The 22154-nt window shown below is 40.8% G+C and overlaps 1 protein-coding gene across 2 annotated transcripts in view; it reads left to right on the forward strand.

The window, feature by feature from the left end:
* Positions 1 to 20615, forward strand: part of foxred1 (FAD-dependent oxidoreductase domain containing 1) — a 47272-nt gene extending 26657 nt beyond the window's left edge. For both annotated transcript variants that reach the window (XM_048562023.2, XM_048562021.2), the window contains 6 exons: positions 1427 to 1528; positions 8116 to 8192; positions 10777 to 10937; positions 13852 to 13981; positions 14667 to 14771; positions 15834 to 20615. In XM_048562023.2, the coding sequence (XP_048417980.1) occupies positions 1427 to 1528; positions 8116 to 8192; positions 10777 to 10937; positions 13852 to 13981; positions 14667 to 14771; positions 15834 to 16088 (830 nt within the window). In that variant the 3' untranslated portion in view covers positions 16089 to 20615. The remainder of the gene's footprint in view (positions 1 to 1426; positions 1529 to 8115; positions 8193 to 10776; positions 10938 to 13851; positions 13982 to 14666; positions 14772 to 15833) is intronic.
* Positions 20616 to 22154: the final 1539 nt, after the last annotated feature.

Consider the following 22154-nt stretch of genomic DNA (forward strand, 5'->3'; position numbering starts at 1 on the left):
GTTTTGTGAAGGGAAGGTCGTGCCTCACAAACCTTTATTGAGTTCTTTGAGAAGGTGACCAAACAGGTAGGTGAGAGTAAACCGGTTGATGTGGAGTATATGGATTTCAGCAAGGCATTTGATAAGGTTCCCCACAGTGGGCTATTGTACAAAATACGGAGGAATGGGATTGTGGGAGATATAGCAGTTTGGATTGGAAATTGACTTGCTGAAAGAAAACAGAGGGTGGTAGTTGATGGGAAATGTTTATCCTGGAGACCAGTTACTATTGGTGTACCGCAAGGGTCGGTGTTGGGTCCACTGCTGTTTGTCATTTTTATAAATGACCTGGATGAGGGCGTAGAAGGATGGCTTAGTAAATTTGCAGACGACGCTAAGGTTGGTGGAGTTGTGGATAGTGACGAAGGATGCTGTAGGTTGCAGAGAGACATAGATAAGTTGCAGAGCTGGGCTGAGAGGTGGCAAATGGAGTTTAATGCGGACAAGTGTGAGGTGATACACTTTGGTAGGAGTAACCGGAATGCAAAGTATTGGGCTAATGGTAAGATTCTTGGTAGTGTAGATGAGCGGAGAGATCTCAGTGTCCATGTACACCGATCCTTGAAAGTTGCCACCCAGGTTGACAGGGCTGTTAAGAAGGCAGATAGTGTTTTCGTTTTTATTAATAGAGGGATCTAATTCTGGAACCAAGAGGTTATGCTGCAGCTGTACAAAACTCTGGTGCGGTTGCACTTGGACTATTGCATACAGCTCTGGTCACCGCATTATAAGAAGGATGTGGAAGCTTTGGAAAGGGTGCAGAGGAGATTTACTAGGATGTTGCCTGGTATGGAGGGAAGGTCTTACGAGGAAAGGCTGAGGGACTTGAGGCTGTTTTCATTAGAGAGAAGAAGGTTGAGAGGTGACTTAATTGAGACATGTAAAATAATCCGAGGGTTGGATAGGGAGAGCCTTTTTCCTAGGATGGTGATGGCGAGCACAAGGGGGCATAGCTTTAAATTGAGGGGTGAAAGATATAGGACAGATGTCAGAGGTAGTTTCTTTACGCAGAGTAGTAAGGGAATGGAACGCTTTGCCTGCAACGGTAGTAGATTCGCTAACTTTAAGTACATTTAAGTCATCATTGGATAAGCATGTGGATGTACATGGAATAGTGTAGGTTAGATGGGCTTGAGATCGGTATGACAGGTTGGCACAACATCGAGGGCCGAAGGGCCTGTACTGTTCTCTAATGTTCTATGTTCTAGTAAATAATACAGTGCACCAACTTTACTTTGTTCCCATAGATGCTACCAGATCTGCTGAGTTTCGCCACCAATTTCTGATTTTGTTTTGATCTCCAGCATCTGCAGTTCTTTGTTTTATTTTAATATATATGGCCTGATTTTGCCTGTTGGTTGCTTAAACTCCACGTGCTCTGGCGCAGGTCTGGAGAATGAAGGTTGGTTTGACCCCTGGCTGCTGCTGAATGCTTTCCGAAAGAAGGCGATATCAATGGGTGTGTTTCCGTGTTATGGAGAGGTGATAGGTGAGCAATTTAAATGCAATCATGTTGGTGGTATGATCCTCTTTAAAAGGATGGAGAGCATTCAACTGTCTGAATACGAGAATGGATTTCAATAGGTCGTTGGTACCTTAAACCACTACCAGGGTTGGTTCAGTCTGTTATTTATGTAATCATATTCATTGTAGTTTCTTTCATAACCGTACGATGTTGCATGACACTTCACAATCAGTTAAGTAGTGTCTGAAATATCAGTGTTTAAACATGTCAACTAAATTGTGCACAACAAGATCAGATGAAAAGCAACCAAATAAATGATCGTTGTTGGTTGACTGATGTTGGGCAGACCACCAAGCAGAATTTCTTTTCTTCTCTTCAAAGTGAGTCATGGCCTTAAATTTAGAGCTAATGTTACAATCTGTGTAGAGACTTTAAAAAAAAAACGAATTTTTAATTGGAAAGGCCATGCCACAGGATATCTTCTTTTTAAAGAACTAAACTTTTACCGATAAAAGAAAAAGAAGCATTAACCAAACTCTTGTAAACAAAATTCCAGACAGAACTATTCCTGCTGTACTTCTAATTTAAAGATAGAGGAGACAACAAAGCCCGTAGATGCTGGAAACCAGAGTCTATAGGTCGGAGGCTAGAAAAGCGCAGCAGGTCAGACTGGGGCTTCTAAATTATTGTACGCTATGAGCTACATTGGAGATCAGGAGCCTGTATTTTCTACACTGTTATTGACCATTTTACCCAGATGTTGGGAGTGCATAGTGAGTACAAGATTTATTGCAAGTGTTCGAATAAAAATTGAGTGAACATAGAACATTACAGCACAGTACAGGCCCTTCAGCCCTCGATGTTGTGCTGACCTGTCATACCGATCTGAAGCCCATCTAACCTACACTATTCCATGCACGTCCATGTGCTTGTCCAATGATGATTTAAATGTACTCGAAGTGGGCGAACCTACTACCGTTGCAGGCAAAGCATTCCATTCCCTCACTACTGAGTAAAGAAACTACCTCTGACATCTGTCCTATATCTTTCACCCCTCAACTTTAAGCTATGCCCCCTTGTGCTCGCCATCACCATCCTAGGAAAAAGGCTCTCCCTATCCACCCTATCTCACCCTCTGATTATTTTATATGTTTCAATTAAGTCACCTCTCAACCTTCTTCTCTCTAATGAAAACAGCCTCAAGTCCCTCAGCCTTTCCTCGTAAGACCTTCCCTCCATACCAGGCAACATCCTAGTAAATCTCCTCTGCACCCTTTCCAAAGCTTTCACATCCTTCTTATAATGTGGTGACCAGAACTGTACGCAATACTCCAAGTGCGGCCACACCTGAGTTTTGTACAGCTGCAGCATAACCTCTTGGTTCCGGAACGCGATCCCTCTATTAATAAAAGCTAAAACACTGTCTGCCTTCTTAACAGAGTGAGCTCCTTATGTTTGCCTTCCAGGCCTAAGTCTCCATTGGCTGTGTGTCAGATTTTGTTCCACAATACTTTATTGTATAAAGGTGTTGAGAAGGGCAAACTGTTTTCAGTTAGCCAAAATTATCCAATGGCTTTCCTATTTCTTTTCTAGAAGACTGAGACTGTTTGTAGACTTGATTGAGGGGAGCAGTGCTTGTGTCAGTTGCATCGTGAAATATTGGATATCCATGAGGACAGCTGATTGTTTCCATCATTGACCTTGATTCATGATTTTTTGGAACATTTTTACCATTTTTGCCCTAAAAATATGAACGGTAGCACCCATTGCATGTCATGATCCATATTGAAATTGATCACGGACCAGTTGTTTCCACACTCTGAAAGGTGAATCAGTCAACTGTTATTCTCACCCCAGAGCATTTATCTAATCTCACTAGAAGGATTCAAGTTATTTATTTCCTGCTATCTTTTGCATTTCTCAACTGGCAATTGCCCCCAAGCTTTCATTAATTTACAGTTTTACACTGAGACAGTGTGTTAGTAGGTTATAACAAAGTAGGAGGAGAAGTAGGACATTTGGCCCCTCTAGTTGGCTCTACTTTGCAGCAATGACAAGCAAACTGAATTTGGACTTATCTGACATCTATTCACGTTCACTTTCAAGTGCGCTCATTGAATAATAACAGTAAATAAAAACTGAAAGAACTGTGGATGCTCTAAATCAGGAACAAAAACAAACCTGGAAAAGCCTAGCAGGTCTGGAACCATCTGTAAAGGAAAAAAACAGTTAACGTTTCGGGCCTATTGACCTCAGAACTGATGGTGAACTGGGAAAATGTCAGCTTATATGCAGCGTGAATAGTTGTTAATGGGGACTATTGGTGATTAACAACAGGTAGTATAATAGCAGGCTATGTGATAACAAGGACTGGTGTGTGGGGTAGAGGGGCTGGAACATGGGACAGTTTAGGTCCTAAAATTATTGAACTTGATATTGAGTCCGGTGTGCTGCAGGGTCCCCAAGTGGAAAAGCATCAGACGCTATTTCCGCCGCCACCACCAGACATATATTCCCTCCCCTCCCTTGTCTGCCTTCCGCATGGATCATTCTGTCCAGGACACCCTGGTCCACGCTTCCTTCACCCCCAGCAGCACCCTTCCTCCACATGCACACGCACCCTCCAGCACCTTTTCCTGTAACAGGCGAAGGTGCAGCGCCTGCTGATTCACCTTCTCCCTCACCAGTATCCAAGGGCCCAAATATGCCATCCAGGTGAAGCAACACTTCATCTGTACTTCCCAGAATCTAGTCTGCTGCATTCGCTGCTCACTATGTAGTCTCCTTTACATTGGGAAAACGAAGTGTAGACTGGGTGACCGCTTTGGAGAACATCTGCGTTCTGTTTGCAAAATAGGACCCTGAACTACCCTTTGCCTGCCACTTTAATGCACCACACTGTTCCTTGGCCGACATCTGTCTCAGCTTGCTGCAATGTTCCAGCAAAGTTCAATGCAAACTGGAAGAACAACCACCTCATTTTCTGACTGGGGACCCTGCAGCCCTCTGGACTCAATATTGAGTTCAATAATTTTAGGGTTTAACCTCTCCCATGTCACAGCCCCCTACCTCACACACCAGGCCTTTTTATTACTTAGCCAGCTATTACACCTCCTTTTAGTCACTAATAGTCCCCATTAACAACTATTCACCCTCCCAGCCTGATTTGTTATCAACCCCTTTTGTCTGTCCAACTATCTTTCTCTCTTTTTAGACTCTACCCTACTGTTTACTCCCTACCCCACCCACCTATTTTCTGCATAAAAACTGGTGTTTCCCAGCCACTATCAGTTCTGAGGAACGATTACTGGACCCGAAAAGTTAACTCTGTTTCTCCCTTCACAGATGCTGTCAGACCTGCTGGGCTTTTCCACCAACTTTGTTTTTGTCCCATAGTAATAGTTCCCTCCTTCCTACCTCGGGTCATGGGGCTAGTTGTGGCATCTCACCTGTTACTTTTGCTGAGATCAGCTGATGGTACTAACTGGTGATGATTCTAAAACATTGTGATCTGTACGGCTGCTTTCATCAGGTGGCGCATGTCACGGAGAGGTTACAGTTAAATTTAGTTAAGCTTTTTGTTTACCTGAGGTCATTGCTGGTTTGGTCAGCATTTATTGCCTGTCCCTGCTTGCCTCGTGAAGGTAGTGGTGGGCTGCCCTCCTGAACTGTTGCAGTCTGTGTGCTTTAGGTTGACCCACTATGTCATTTAGAGGGAGGGAATTCTAGGATTTTTGAGCCAGTGACCGTGAAGGACCAGTGTATATTTCAAAGTCAGGAAGATGAAAGGCTTGGAGGGGAATTAGCAGGTGGTGGTGGTCGGATGTTTCTGCTGTCCTTGTCCCTCTAGATGATAGCTTTTGAATATTTGGAATGTGCTGACTGTTGATGGTAAAATGACTGAATGTTTGTGATGTGATGCCAATCAGAGGCTACTTTCATCTTGATGATGTCAAGGTCTTGAGTGTTGTTGGAGCTGCATCTATCCAGGCAATTGGAGACAATTCCATGAAATTCATGACTTGTGCCTTGTAGGTGGTGGACAAGGTTTAGGTTTGAGAGTCACTTGGTATGATCAGGTTGAAGGCCACGATGAATGTGCCAAGTCAGTTTCTGGTCAATGGTTGTTGATAGGGGAAGATTCAATGATGGTAGTTCCATTGAATGTCATGGGGTGATGGTTATTATTGGAGATGGTCATTCCCTGGCATTTGTGTGGTGACAATGTTACGTGCAGTTTTTCAGTTCAAGTTTGGATATTGTCCAGGTTTTCTTGCATTTCTACATGGATTGCTTCGGAATCTGAGGACTCTCAAATGTTGCTGATCATTGTACAGTCATCAACAAACATTTCTGAACTCATGATGAAGGGACGTTCAATCTGGATGTACTATTAACTCCATAGTTCAGTTTTGGGAACTAACTAGCTCCAAAGTTAATTTGTACCACTTTATCAGCAAGTCTGCAAAGTATATGAGCTCTCATTTCAGGCAGGAATAGTTTAATATACCAATTAAAAATTAATCTGACAGTTAGAAAACGGAACTCGTGATGAGTCTGGAGAACAGCAAATTTCAAATCAGTGTCATGCTCAGTGAACAAGAGGATAATGGATGAAAGAAAACCTAAAACAATAAAGAAACAGAAAACTGCAGCATGATTTCAAAATGTGCAGATCATGAAATAAAGTTTCCAATTAAATTTTTCCCATATGTACACCAGAGATCATAATTTTCACAAGTATGGGCTCCTCCCATATGAGGATTCCAACTGAGATCTACAAATTTTGAATTTTATCTTATACCTCATCTCCTATTAGAATATAAGATGTACTCTTTTCAGGATATTTGTTTATTTCATATGCACGGTCATAGAGTCGAGCAATAGCCTTGTCAGCAGCTAGATGGCATCTCTAAATCTGCTGTCCAGTTCAGCTAGTAGATGTTTCTGACAATTTGTGTTGTTTTCTTGGATGGCAACACAGGTGTAACCTGAATGGCTTTGACCCACTGATGTTGAGTAGCTGCACAGACAGCTTGGACATCATAAATATGTATGTTTGACATACTGGACAATTAGACAGTATCCAACTCTTTGATAACAAGGTGTGGAGCTGGATGAACACAGCTGGCCGAGCAGGAAAGCTGACATTTCGGGCCTAGACCCTTCATCAAGAAATGCTGTGTCTCTTTGCCTTGATCCTATAGTAAAACATGTTTTTTGCTTGAATGATCCAAAAATTTACAATATGTCAAGATTGGCTATAACTTGTAGAATTCTAATAACCTAAGCTGTGCATTAGCCTGTACTGCACTTAAATTTTCACTTCCTGTTATACTGACTTCCACTGCAAATCTTGTATTTTATTAAATATTATACTAAATTTCTTGCTGAATTCCTCCTGATGTACATGTGATTCTTCCATTTTTCTGAAGATCTAACCATTCAAGATTCTCTTTAGATGTCTAATCATTAAACTCCTTGTACACCACTTACAATCTAAGTTTCATGGGCTGCTGGGATTCCCTCCTGCTCATATTTTGCTTGTTGTTCACTTGGATAATGAACTAGTGGTTGCAGTAGTTCCCTAAAAGTTATCACGAGCAGGTTTTAAAACCCAACTCATTCACAACTTCCTACTATGCTTGTTGTACATGTGTCTTCAGTCCTGTGCCTATTGATTGATCCCTACTATCCTCCAACCAACTAGGTACATGCATAATACTGACTTTGGGTGGCACACATCTCAGAAGTACCAGTTGAAGATTATTTTGGTGTTGAACCACTAAAGCAAACCAAATAATGCTTCGAATCCTCACCTATCATGTAAACTGTGACATTAAACTGAACAAAATACATTGGGTGATGATGTAACATAAAATCCCAACCAATTTGTTTTGCTATTTGGTTTAGCACCTGAACAAGAATGAAGGAGTGGGTTGCACAGTGGTTAGGACTGCTGCCTCACAGTGTCAGGGAGCCGGGTTTGTTACTGTCTTCGGGTGACTATCTATGTGGAGTTTGCACATTCTCCCCATGTCTGTGTGGGTTTCTTCCCACAGTTAAAGATGTGCGCGCTAGGTGGATTGACCGTGCTAAGTTGCCCGTCGTGTCCAGGGATGTGCATGTTAGGTACGTTACAGGGAAAGGGTAGGGGCATGGGTCCTGGGTGGGGGGGGCAGGGGGATGCTCTGAGAGTCGGTGCGCACTTGTTGGGCTGAAAGGCCTGTTTCCACGCTGTAGGGATTCCATAATTCTGATTGATACTCAGGTGACTCTAACAAGACTATGAATCTATTTTTCAAAAATAGAGAAGTTTGATTTTACCAAAGAAGCTTAAGAATGTCTGGCAATTGCACTAGTGCTTACTCGTATATTTCTTGCAGCTCACTATTAGTGTAAATCTGATTCAACATCAGAGCTCTCAGCTGGTTCAACACATCTGTCCAAGTAGTGAGAAGTGTTGAGCTCTCTGTCTCTACTACTAGCATAGTTTGCTGCATTAGATGGGAGGTTTGTGGAGGGACAATTTGCATAGCAGTGTTATTGCAGTACTGCTAATCTCCAGGCTGTTTGGTGAGATCTTTTTTAAAAGACTTGTGTTCCAGCAGGTTTTCAATGTTCAGCCAGAGAGATGAAGACTGACGATGGCAGGGGTGTCTCACTGAAAAGAATTCACCATGTCAATGTACGTAACCAGTGGTAACTTATTTCAGCCTCGTAATAGAGGGTCCTTTTGTTTCTTGAGCCCTTTATGCTACACATCAATTAGATAATGGCTGAGCTCCATCTTCATTCCATTTATATATTTATTTGCCTCTGTAAAAGGACCTTGTCAGTTAAACTTTCTTCATTCTCTGTTGACCTCACCCCTGAATGATGTGGATTTAATTTTAGGGTTCTAACTGTTTATTCTGGACTCTCCTACAAGGTAACTGTTTCTGTTGAATAGAATCACGCAGTTCAGAAGAGGCTGTTTAGCCCATCACCTCTGTAATATCAAAGCTGCACTAAATCTACACTAGAATGAAACCAAGAACTTTGGATAAAAACTGAAAGAACTGCAGATGCTGTAAATCAGGAACAAAAACAAAGTTGCGGAGAAGCTCAGTAGGTCTGGCAGCATCTGTAAAGGAAAAAACAGTTAACATTTTGCATCCAGTGACCCTTCCTTAGAACCTTGGATGTTGGATGTCATCCAGAACAGAAACCAAGCTGATCTGGCAGCATCTGTGGAGAGAAAGCCACATTAATATGTTGAGTCCGTTGACTTTTCATTGAAAGTCCCTCCACCTATCTGTGTGTCATCTACAAACCTAGCAACAATGCGCTAAGTTCCTTCGTACAGATTGTTGATATATAACGTGAATTGTTGTGACCTAACACTGACTGCTGCGGAACTCCACTAGTCACCAGCTGTCACCTAAAAAAAATACTGTTATATGTGCTCCCTGCCTTCTGCCAATCAGCCAATCCTCTATCCATGCCAGTACCTTGCCCCTAATAGCTTGGACTCTTATCTTGATTAGCAGCTTCTTGTGTGGCACCTTGTCAGAGTCCTTCTGGAAATGCAACATAGATCCATTGGCGTTCCTTTGTCGAACTTCCTCAGTACCTCAAAGAATTCTCCACAATCCCCTACCTGCATCACCATCTTCAAAATCTCCCCACTCTCAACCTATCCATCTTCCTACTCACGTATCCATTTCACCCTTCCAGCAGACCAACCACAATAACCCCTTATCTGCATACACCTATCTCCTTCTCAGCTGCCCTGTGCCCCTCCCTCTATTTCTGGGCTTCCCTCCCCCTTCCCAGTCCTGAAGAAAGGTTCTAATCCAAAACATTGACTTTCTTGCTCCTCAGATGCTGTGTGACCTGTGTTTATCTAGCTCCACATTTTTTTTTGACTCTCGCTTCCATCATATGCAGTCATTTCTATCCAAGTCTCATTCTAACAGATTTGTCAAGTTTGACGTCCCCTTTGACAAAGTCATGCTAGCTCTGTCTGGTTTTACCATGCTCTTCCGATTACTCTATAATCTCATCCGTAATAATGGACTGTAAAATCTTACCAACAAGCAAGGTCAGACTAACCAGCCTGTATGTTCCTGTCTACTGTCTGTCGTCTTAATCAAGGGTTACATTCACCATTTTGCAATCCACTGGGGCCCTCCCTGTCTCTAGTGATCCCAAACACCAACCTGAATTGGAACTAATTGTTGTTTACACCACTCCAAGAGCAGCAGCAATTTAGGAAGGCAGCTCATCAATAACCTCTTGACTGCAATTGATGATTGGTAATAAATGCTGCCCAAGTCAGTATCATTTATATCCCAGAAAAAAATTTAAAAAAGACTCTGCAGCTGACTTTCTCTGTTCTTCTCCCTCACTCCACCCTTGCTTCATGTGTTCCTTTGGCTGACTATCTAAGCTCCTTGCACTACTTTGGCTGACCATCTCCCTTCCACTTCATGCACTGCTGCAGCTGAATATCCACCACCTCTAGGCCCTGCATGTGCTGCTGTGTACCCCTGCAAGCTCTGCTAGGGTGTTTCATAAATCCATAGTCAGTTGTGTTGTGATCCCAGATCACAAATTGTTATGATCCCTGATGAGATTTTGAAATATTTTATGATCTGGCTAGGACTAATAACATTTTTGTTTAAAGTAGATTCACTTAACCTGCCTCGGCCCCTCTGTAGGCCCCACTTGCCTCCCTATCTCTGTTTGTTTTTTTTTGATGCCATCTACAAACTTAGTGATAATACATTCTTTTCCATCGTTCAATTCATTCATATGCATAGTGAATAATTGTGGCACTAGCATTGATGTAGAGCAATAGTTACAGATTGCCATCCTGAAAATGCTCATATCTGAGTTGACCAATCCTCTTATCAATATTAATTTGCTTCCCCCAATGCCATGGACTCTTACGTAGTCTTATAGGTGTTACCATTATATAGACTCTTGACATCTGTCATCCCACCCAGATCCATCACTCTGTAACCCACCTAATCTAACATCCCTGTTGATCTATTTTTGAACTGATCTAGATGACTTCACAAGTTCTTTGAATATCTTATACCTGTTCCTAGACAAGATTGAATAGAGATCAGAGATGGAGCACTGTGTTCCTTGAGTAATATGTCCTTACAATATTTGCAAGTTGTTGGCTAACCCAACACAAATGGATACCAGTAAAGAGATTCCTGTCATACATGTTGACTGGAGATCTCCCAGTGACCATTGCTATGTCTCCTACATTATAGGTCCGGATGCCAAATAGCATAGAGTACCAACCAGTGGAATGTGCAATCGTAGTCAATGAGGCCGGTGCATGGTCAGGAAAAGTGGCAGAGATGGCTGGGATTGGTAATGGACCTGAAGGCACCTTGGAGGGCATAAAACTCCCAGTAGAGCCCAGAAAAAGGTGAGCAAATAAAGCAGCTTTCTGCAAAATACAGAACCAGGTAGGCTGCACATTGAGGCCTACAGAATGTATAGTAAGAACGAAAGACATCCCTATATTTTTCTGTGGACTTTTTCACCAAAACAAGGAATTGCAGAATTGGTTGAATTTCTATTTGCCATAATCTGGTGCACCAGCCTCTCCACTGAAAAGTCGCATGTGATCTACCATGACATGTCTTGGAATAAAAGCAGGCACCACCTGAGATTTGCTGGGAAGGAGCATTCAGGGTGTCTAGTGTTGAATGTGTTCCTGCCTGTGATTTTGATATCACATGTGACTTTCTGATTGAAGCACGAGGCAGAAGGGAAAGTGATCCAGTGTAATTTTGTACTGCAGTTGAAACCCAAGGGAACAAATGGTGTGGATCAGAGTTGAATGACAGCAAACACCAGTGCTGAGCAACGTTGTATTCTTCCTATTGAAAAATTTGTGGAGTTCTCGAGGATTGGTGTTAGGACCGGTGCTTTCCCATTCATGATCTGTGCTTGAATGTGCAGAGCACAAGTTCAAAATTTGAAGTGACAAAAATGGAAAGTTTTGAGAATTGTGGGGAAAATAGTGACAGATCCCAAGCAGATAGACGTATGCTGGTAGAATAGTCAGACAAATGACATTTGAAATTATATGTAAATAAGTATGGATTTATGACTTTATTTGTCAGAAGATTAGGGGGGGGAGCAATATAAATTATAAGATAGAGTTGGTTGTAAAGGGGAAAGCAGAAGGGTGTTAACCTAGGGTTTTATAAATGGAAATATAATACACAAAATTAGTAAAATTATGGTGAGCCTTTTTAAAGCATTCCTGGTTTGGCTTCAGCTGGAGTGTTGTGTTAAGTTTTGAGCTAGAATGCAATGTCTGATGGAGGCAGATTCAGTCGTACTCTCAACAAAATGTGGTTATTACCCGAAGAGAAAACATTTGTAGACTCCAGAAAAGAGCAAAGTAGCTGAGTTGCTCTTGGAGAGAGCTGGCAGGGACGCACAAGTCTGAATGGCCTCCTTATTTGGTAGAATTTTTTTATTCTTTAATGGGATGAGGGCATTGCTGGCTAGGGCAGCATTCATTGCCTCATCCCTAATTGCCCAGAAGACAGTTCAGAGTCAACAACATTGAGAGTCTGGAGTCACATGTAGGTCAGACCACATAAAAATGGCAATTGCCCTCCCAAAACGACATTAGTGAACGAGATGCATTTTTCTGACAATTGATTTGTGGTCATTATTAGATTCTTAATTCCAGATTTTTTTTTTTAAAATTGAATTTCCACCATCCACCATTGGCAGGATTTGAACCTGGATCCCCAGGACATTATCTGGATCTCCATATAACAGTCCTTCGATAATACCAGTAGGCCATTGCCTTCCCTAACTATAGAATGGTTACAAGGGCAGAGCTTGGGGAGAACACCAAGCCTGCCATGACAGGCATAATACTTGACCAGGTTTTTGGTAACGATCTCAGAACAGTTCAAACAAATGGCAGCTAAAGATTTTCTTAAACATTCTAGACTAGTGACTTGAAACTGAATATTCTGAGAACCTATGCTTGCAGCACCCACCAATTCATCTGCAAATTTATTAACCTGACAGAGCTTCATGTAGGATATTTAAACTGTACCTGTTTAACATTTTTGTATGTGCCCCCACCTTGGGCACTGACTGTGTTACTGTGGCAGGTTTAATTTGTTTACCTAAGTGTCTGTTCCTTTTGCATCAGCCAAGGCAGAACACACCAGCAAAGATACTCAACTGTTTGCATCCTGTGTTCACACAAAGTCCAAAAAAGGTTTCACAACCAGCTGATATTTCAGTGCTTTACAGCTAAATAAATAATTTTGAAGTGTTGTTTGACAGCAGGCAATATAGATGCTAATTTGCACAGAACAAACTCACACGTACAACAATGTGGTAATGACCTGAGAACCTGTTTTTTTTGTGATTTTTTTTGGTCCTTTAGTAGTGTCCAATATTTTATCTCTCTACATAGAATATTAAGCAATAGATGATCAGCCCCACTGTGAAGCTTGAGACTGACCCTAGAGTTAAGACTCCCATTAAGCATGAACAGAGTTAACTGGGCTGCACGTGAACTTGTTCCACAAAGCCTTTTTGACTTGGGGGGTGACTCCACAACTGACTGACCAAAACATTTCAAACATCTGCCACCTGCTGGTTTGAACAAGAGATTTGGGCAAGTTTGAGCACAGTTCTTTGGCAGCTATAGTTTATTCCATGTTGCAGTGTTGAACACTGATAGATTCGTTTGTTACAGTTGCTGGCACTCCTGTTCCTTTTGAGGCATTTTTCCTCTTACTCCTAGGGATTTGTACCTTGACCTTCATTTTAAGGCATTACAACACTGAAAGGAAAGTTTGAAAACTTTACTGACTGGAAAGACGTTAGGAGCCATTGTGCAACTTCCAGCAATTGCAGTCCCTTTTGCTTTTCAGATGCTTTTCTCGGGTTGGTGGCAGGAGTTGGTGATCTTTTGCTTCCACCTGACTGAACAAATTGGCTATTGGTTTAACGTTTTATTGGCAGTACATCACTGCACTTCATACAGTGTAATACTCACTTAACACTGGATTGGAATGTCAGTTTGATTTTTACTGTAGTCTTGGAGTGAACTTTGTGATCCAGAAAGTAATGCTAACTGAGAATGTTAACAATCAGGAGTAGGATCACTGGCTTTCATCTCCCTGACAGCCAGAAGTATTTTTTCCACCACTACCTCAGTTAAGACTAGTTAGCTGAGCAAACTCTGAGACCTTGCTAGGACCATATGAATCTGTGCTTATTACAAGTTGTCACTGTCAGTTAAATCAATGAGTCTTCATTTGAATTTAATTTCTTTCCTTATTCTTTGTCAGATATGTGTATGTCTTCCACTGTCCGAATGGTCCAGGGCTGGAATGCCCGTTGATTGTTGACCACAAGGGAGCTTATTGCCGTCGAGAAGGCTTTGGAGGAAACTACTTGGGAGGACTTTCTCCAACCAAGGTAGGCACAATGAGTTTGGTGTAAGCTGCAATTTTCATTTCTCCTTTTTGTATATGGGAGCTTGTGGTGTGGGTTGGCAAGGTCACCAGGATGGTTGTGTACTGTCCTTGCTTGGATGCCTATGAAGATGTACCTTATTCTGTCTCTTTTTTTGTTTTATTCTCATTGTTTTCTCCATCCAAATGTGTCAAATCCCAAATGTAGTTCCATCCTCCCTGGTAGGAAGTATGACACACAGCAAAGGAGGCATTTGGTCCATTATGCCTGGTAATTTTTTTCAAAGAATTTTTCCAATTCCTTTTGAAAGCTGTTCTGTCTTTTTCAGAAAAATATATTCTCTGGCCTTTAACATTGAACGTGAGAATATAAATCTACTTGAGGCACTTGAACTGGAAGTCCCAACCATGAACCAAAAATACTGAGAGTTTATATGATATGACTTTAGTCCAGTCTTAATCCAAATGCACTGAGTTCTGGGAATGCCTGATTGGGCTCAGCTATACTGTTCCTTGCCTGGAAGTGTTAGATGGTGCGTTCTCCATTTCTAATGTTCATCATCCCAAGTAGGCGATCCACAAAAAAGATGTAATGGAAGTTTGTCTGTCTGTTTCGCTCTGAATAAAACGGTATAAAATGGAATCGACTCACCCATGCCATTAATAACTCCAATTCCTGGCTGTTTTAGGAGGATGAACCAGATACCAGTGATCTGGAGGTGGATTATGAATATTTCCAAGACTCAGTTTGGCCCACACTGGCTCAGAGAGTGCCTGCTTTTGTGTCCTTGAAGGTAAGTTACGTGAAACATTTTTAATATCTTTATGAATATTGGTGCAGTGTAATGTGGCTGTTTCTGAACATTGTCTTGTTTGCTCATGAAGTAAGACTCTGTCTATATTGTCCCTGGCTTGTCTGACTTATTTCCTGTGGGAGCCCATGGATCACACTCGATCAGTATCAGCTTAACAGTAAGGGATCTGAGCTTCATCCTACTGCAAACTCTGCTTGAATTCTCCAAACCGAAGTCACTGGGAATATGGAATGGTTACTATTGCTATTAATTTATTTCTCCTTAGGGAGCATAAGGGCATTTATAAATGTTGAGCATGTATATTACTAGCCAACCAACATCAATTAATTCAGTATGTAATGCAGTTTGTGTCTCAGATCATTTCTGGCCTGAAATTCGTTTGTGAGCAGAGCTAAGTGATTGATTTTGGTTTCAGTTGAAACTTGCTACTGTGATGGGCATGTTCATTGGATTCCAAACTGAAGAGTGAGAAGAATAAACTCTAGTCATGTAATGCCAGCTCCAGCTAATTCTGGGTCATTATTTCTGTTTGTCTCCCTTTCTGGCTTCTAATTCTTTCCCAGTCCCTTGACCCTATCATGGGCAGTTGTGCTGTCACTCATCTAGGCCTGAAGGTCTGGAATTTGCTCCGACCTGCGACTTTGCATTTTCCTATAAAGCCATCTTTTAAAATCAAGATATTTTAATCAAAGTGTTGATCAGCTCTCCAAATCTCACCTGCTGGAAGTCCGAGTGTGTGATTGCATTCTTGCAGGCATTATCTGTGCGGGAGTGAGGGTGGAGAGGGGGCAGGGGGACGATGTGTGCATATTTACAGGAGGTATCTGTAAGGTGGGGTGCATATGTGCAGATTTGCTGTGGAATCTGAGGCATTATTAAGTATGTGCAAGGGGTCTCTTTGGATGTGTAAGCTCATGGGATCTCTATCAGGATATTTATGTATTTTCAGGGTGTCTCTGGGGTAGTTATGGGTTTTTAGAGAGAGTTCTGCGATGGGGAGATTGTTGCCATTATTTTAACCTAATGTATTTCTGTCTATAGTTGAAAAGTGCTTGGGCAGGTTACTACGATTACAACACTTTCGATCAGAATGCAATCATCGGAACTCATCCATTGGTTACCAACATGTATTTTGCAACTGGCTTCAGCGGGCATGGCATACAGCACTCACCTGCCGTGGGCAGAGCTATTGCTGAACTCATTCTTGATGGAAAATTCAAAACACTTGACCTAAGTGCATTTGACTTTATCCGATTCTTCAGAGGAACCAAAGTACTGGAAAATAACATAGTGTGAAATACTGCAATCCTGTTGTAATCAGATATTCTAGAAGACATCCAAAAATTAATTTAATTCACAGTTCGTCTCTACTTCACAAAATGTAATCATGACTAATCCTGGTCTTTGATATGTGGACGTTGGATACTTTTGGACTGAATTTTTAAAAGGAATTTGAATTTACTGTAATTCATCTCACAACTGATCCTTGGCAGATTGCAGACTAAATGATTGAGCTGTGTTCTTTGAATTATTATTGCAATGTGATGACCTAGTATCTGGTTTTTTAAAAAAATCAAGACCTGTAGCAGCATTTACAATCAACATTTCTATTGCAGCACTTTTCCTTGGTGTTTATTCTGAAATGGTGCAACAATTCAAAGTTTCATTTATCCCAATGTACAACTCTTTCTCCCTTTTAAAACTCTGATTTCTCAAGCTATATTTGTATCACCTTAACCTTCTTGATTCATTTCTGTGCAATGGCTTTTCAGTGCCATGCATCCCATGTCCCTTGACAATAAACTTGGCTTCCGTGAATTTATATTCTATGAAGTAGAAAAATTAATTGGCATTGTATTCATTGTGTTTCTCTTTGGTATAGGAATACTTCTGATTAATAGATTGAAAAAGATTGTATTTCTTGACTGTTGATCCCTTCAGAGTGTTGATAGGTGGTAGGGTCAGGGAGGAAATCACAGTTCTAGTCAGAAGTGCTGGTGGTGTAGTGGACAGCAAAAACAGTTACATCAGAATATAACAGGACCTTGTTCAGATGGCCCAATGGGTCAATGAGTGGCAAATAGAGTTTAATATTAGATAAATGTCAAGTGCTACATTTTGGAAAGGCAAATCAGGGCAGGACTTATACACTTAATGGTGAGGTCCTGGGGAATGTTGCCAAAGGGACCTTGGAGTACAGGTTCATATTCCTGGAAAGTGGAGTTGCAGGTAGAGACGATAGTGAAGAACATGTTTGGTACATTTGCCTTTATTGTTCAGTGCATTGAATGTAGGAGTTGGGAGGTCATGTTGCAGTTATACAGGATATTGGGTAGGCCACTTTTGGAATATTGCATTCAAATCTGGTCTCCCTGTGATTGAAGGATGTTGTGAAACTTGAAAGTGTTCAGAAAAGATTTACAAGGATATTGCCAGGGTTGGAGGATTTGAGCTACAGGGAGAGGCTGAATAGGCTGAGGTTATTTTCTCGAGCGTCAGAGGCTTGGGGTGACCTTTATAGAGGTTCATAAAATCATGAGAGGCAGGGATTGGGTGAATAGTCAGACCTTTTCCCTCAAGGTAGGGAGTCCAAAACTAGAGGGTATAGATTTAAGGTGAGAGGGGAAGGATTTAAAAGGGACCTATGAGACAACTTTTACATGCAGAGGATGGTATGTGTATGGAATGAACTGCTGGAGGAAATGGTGGAGGCAAATGAGGTGATTAGTTGGTTATTAAATGATCATTTAACCTGAAACAATGTGCTAGATATGGGAAAGGGCAGGAAAACCAAATCAAATTATAATAGATATTTTTGCTATATATGTTGCGTTAACACGAATTGCCTGTAATGCAATTGATGAATAGTGGACGCTGTTTGAATAATGCCTTTTAAAATGTTGTACAATTACAACAATTTAAAAGGCATTTGGATGGGTATATGAATATGAAGTGTTTGGAGGGATATGGGCCAAATGCTGGCAAATGGGACTAGATTAATTTATGAGATTTGGTCAGCATGAACAAGTTGCACCAAAGGGTCTGATTCTGTGATGTACATCTATATGACTCTAAATGAATCTTAGAAAACCTCAAGTGTTCATCTTATTGTCAAACGATAAAATAGAATATGGAAAGCAGCAAGTCATTCAGTCCGCAAACCCAAACCTGGGTTTATTCTCCCCTCAAACCTCCACCATCCTACTTCATTTCACTGTCAGTATATTACCTTTTCTTGCAATTGTTTTTTCCAGTTTGGCCTTAAATGCATCTGTACTATTGTCTAAACGATTCCGTGGTCATAGTTCTACACTTCCACATCTCGGGATGAAGTTTTTTCTTCTGAGTTCACAATTGGTTTTCTTGGTGACTGTCTTGTATCGATGACATCTAAATTAGCACTTTCCCCAAAGTAAAAATATTCAGTCTGTGTCTACACATCAAAACCTTCCATGAAACCTGAGAAACAAAACCGGAGGCAATACCAATCACCCTAACAAACTGAGTATCTTAATAACAAGTGGGATGCTTTACTGGAGGTGCACTGACGATGTTACCTAACAGGGTGACGAAACATTTGTAACCAAAGCCATTGGCTCAGCGAACATATCTACAACTTCAAAACCTTTCATGTTTTGTAATCTCTGCTTTGCCTTCCCCTTTCAAACAAAGACAGCCAGCATGTTCACCCTTGATAGATGCATTCTTTATTATATAGGAATATAGTCCTTATTTAAATTTTTCTGCAGTTTACCAGACTCATTTTTTAATATAATGTCCAGAATTGTACACAGTACTCTGATCAAGTTCGATCAAGTATTTAGCATTTGTGTTTGAAATTCAGTTGTTAATTATACAATCATACTGCCAGTTTTTTTTTAAATTTCTTCTAGTGATTTGTTGCAGTCCATCTCAGTATTGACTGTTGTTTAAAATCTCATCTATATATAATACAGCATTTATTTTCAAAGCTATTAAGTTTATTATATATGCTTTAAAGTTCAGTAAACATTCAATTTTTTTAAAAAATTCCGAACTTGCAACAGTAGGGAGTATGTTGTGTATTTGTGCTAAAGATTTTAGCCTTATGTTCTCCAGCACAAGGAGACAGAGTGCCTATCCAGACCATCAGGTCCCAGGTATGATCCTTGGTTTGCAATACTGTTGCATGTTTGAGGAATAATTGTTTATTAGGTTTACCAAAAGCATTTTCTTCAATAATACGTTAGAAATTTACGCATCAATCTGAGAGAATATCTGGGGTCTTGAAAACAACACAGCCAACAATGCTGCACCCCTGTTTATCAATATTAGAGTCTCAGCCCAGATTTAAATTAGACTTAAGCCCACCATCTTGTGGCTTGTCTGAAATTTATAAAAGGAAATTAGGCTTGGTTTTGAAAGACTCTGTTGCCAAATTGTCCCTATTCCTGGAATTGAAAATAGATCTTTCCCTGTTCCAAATCTGTAATTGATAACTTCTGATATGTTAGCTATAATACTTCCTTGAAGGCACTATTTCTTTTATGGACTGAGGTGAATGTCAATTTTTTTTTTTGCTTTGGTTGATTCCATTGCCATTAGGGTTCTTTAATATTTGAAATGGAAAGATTCTAGATATCTGTAGAGTTCTTGGCTTGTGCTGAGTTCAGTATTTGTTGTTCTTCCAAATAGTGATTTTTTTTTAAACCAAATTGAGCTTTGGATCCCTTAGACTCAATCATATAGCACAGAAACAGACTCTTTGGTCCAACCAGTCCATGCCAAACATAATTCCAAACTAAACTAGTCCCACCTGCCTGCTCCTAGCCCATATCCCTCCAAACCTTTCCTATTCTTGTACTTATCTAAATGTCTTTTCAACGTTGTAACTGTACCCACATTTACCACTTCCTCAGAAAATTCATTCCACATATGAACCACCCTCTGTTTAAAAACAAAATTGCTTTCATGTCTTTTTTTTCCCCCTCACCTTATAAATATGAAAATGTCCCCTAGTCTTGAAATCCCCCAACCTAGGGAAAAGACAAATATCCCTTTATTATTTTATAAACTTCTTTTAGGTCATCTCTCAACCACCTACACTCCAGTGAAAAACGTCCCAGCCTGTTAAATTGTTCTTATATCTCAAACCTTCCATACTGGTAAATATCTTCTGAACCCTCTCCAGCTTAATAATATCCTTTCTGTAGCTGTGCAAACAGAACTGGACACAGTGCTCAAGGAGAGGCCTCACCAACATCCTGTGCAACCTCAACATGACTTTGCTCAGTCCTTTTGAGTATAGGAGTTGCAATGAAAACAAGCATGCTAAACGCCTTTTTAAACCACCCTATCTATATGTGTTGCAGACTTCAAAGAATCATGTACCTGTACCCCGAGGTCCCTCTACTCTACGACACTATCCAAGCCCTACCCCTGTTTGTTCTACCAAAATGCAAACCTCATATTTATCCAGACTGAAGTCCATCTGCCATTTTTCAGCCCATTGACCCATTTGATCAAGATCCCTTTGTAATATTAGAAAAACCTTCTTCAGTGTCTACCAAGCCACCAATTTTGGTGTCTTCTGAAAACGTACTAACCATGCCTTCGCCATTCTCATCCAAATCATTTCTATAAATGACTGACAAAAGAGGACCTAGAACCGATTAGCAAGCACTTCAAATTTTGTCCAAAAAGAGACATTTTTAGTCACTTGTATGATTATATGCTTTTTGGATATTTGTACCAGATAAGTGTCATAAATGCAAAGCAAGTTGTTGTGCCAATTAGCCAGATAAATGTATTAAATCTGCATGTTGGCTTGATTTTGAAAAGTGATACACTACTGTTGGTTTCATTGGCTTAACTTTCTGGACTAAATAACCAGTCTAGTGCTGAACTATCTGAAGGAAATTGCTACCTTGTCTCAGTTCAGTAATATTCATATCACTGTGGCATTGAAGAATGTCATTAACCATGTTGCCTTCTCCCACCTACCAGTCCCAATGAGAAGTTACTCATATATTAGACTGTTTCTTGTGACCAGGCCATCAGTCTGTGGATCATCCTCGGAATGCATGTAATCGGATATAAATTTAATTAGGTAGACGATTGATGTTGAGAATTATCTGCCCAATTAAAGTATTGAAACTCCATCTCCATCATTTTGAGGGATACACATAATGAAAACGAGAAAAACCACTCACTAAAAATAGGTTCAGGCTCATTTGTCTTTTATGTTCTTAGATTAGTTAGGATGGCATACAGGACACTTGCCTTTATCATTCATGGCATAGATTATAAGTGCAGGGACTTAATGTTGTATCTGTACAAACCTTTTGCTTAGGCCACAACTGGAGTGTTATGTCCAGTTCTGGTCGCCACACGATAGGAAGGATGTGGTTGCACTGGAGGAGGTTGCTAAGAAAATTCATCAGATGTTTCCTCGGCTGACTCAATTTAGCTATGAAGATAGGCTGGTTAAGTTCACATTGTATTCTTCACAGCAGAAAAGATTGAGAGGGGGAAACTGATTGAGGTGTACGAGATTGAAAAGCATGATCAGAATTCAGAGAAAGCAACTATTCTCCTTGGTTCAAGGGCCAATAACAGGCATCGTTTTAAGATGAGAGGCAGAAGGTTTAGAGGCAATTTGAGGAAAATTTATTTTAGAGGGTGGGAGGAATTTGGAACGCACTGCCTGGGAGGATGGTTGAGGTGGGGAACTTCACAACTTTTTAAAAGTTCTTGGATGACCATTTGAAATGATATAATATTCAAAGAAAAGGGCCAAGTGCTGGAAAGTAAGATTAGTGTGGAGGAAGAATGCCACACTGTCAGAGGTTCCATACCAAGGGATTGCCGCACTGTCAGAAGGTAAGTACTGAAGAAGTGCTGCACTGTCGGACTGTCAGTGTTGAGGGTGTGTTGCACTGTCAGATGATCTTTGTCTTTCACATTTAATCAATGTGTTGCCTGCCTGTTTTATTGTCAGTGCAGACTCGATGGACCAAAGGGCGCCTCCGTACAGAATGATTCTATGAAGATTAATTGATGTTCAGCTCCTGTGAAATATCTTGCGATAGTTTATTTGGTTAAAGTATAGTATTCAATATCATTTCAAGTTGCTATTGTACATTTGACAAATTTTAAAAGGAAATTGCATAGGAATTTGAAGAAAGTAAACTTGAAGGGCACCAGTGGTTGGAGAAGTGTCACTGGCTGGATTGTACCATGGCAAGTCAGTATGTACCCAATGGGCTGAATGGTGACTTCCAGTATTTGAAATTATGCCATGACAGGTTTTTACTCAAGGCTTAGCTTGGTACCACTCCATTATGACTCAGGATTGAGAGTCTGGGTTTTGGTCACAACTTG

Source organism: Stegostoma tigrinum, chromosome 32 (assembly GCF_030684315.1).
Source record: "Stegostoma tigrinum isolate sSteTig4 chromosome 32, sSteTig4.hap1, whole genome shotgun sequence".
NCBI lineage: Eukaryota > Metazoa > Chordata > Chondrichthyes > Orectolobiformes > Stegostomatidae > Stegostoma > Stegostoma tigrinum.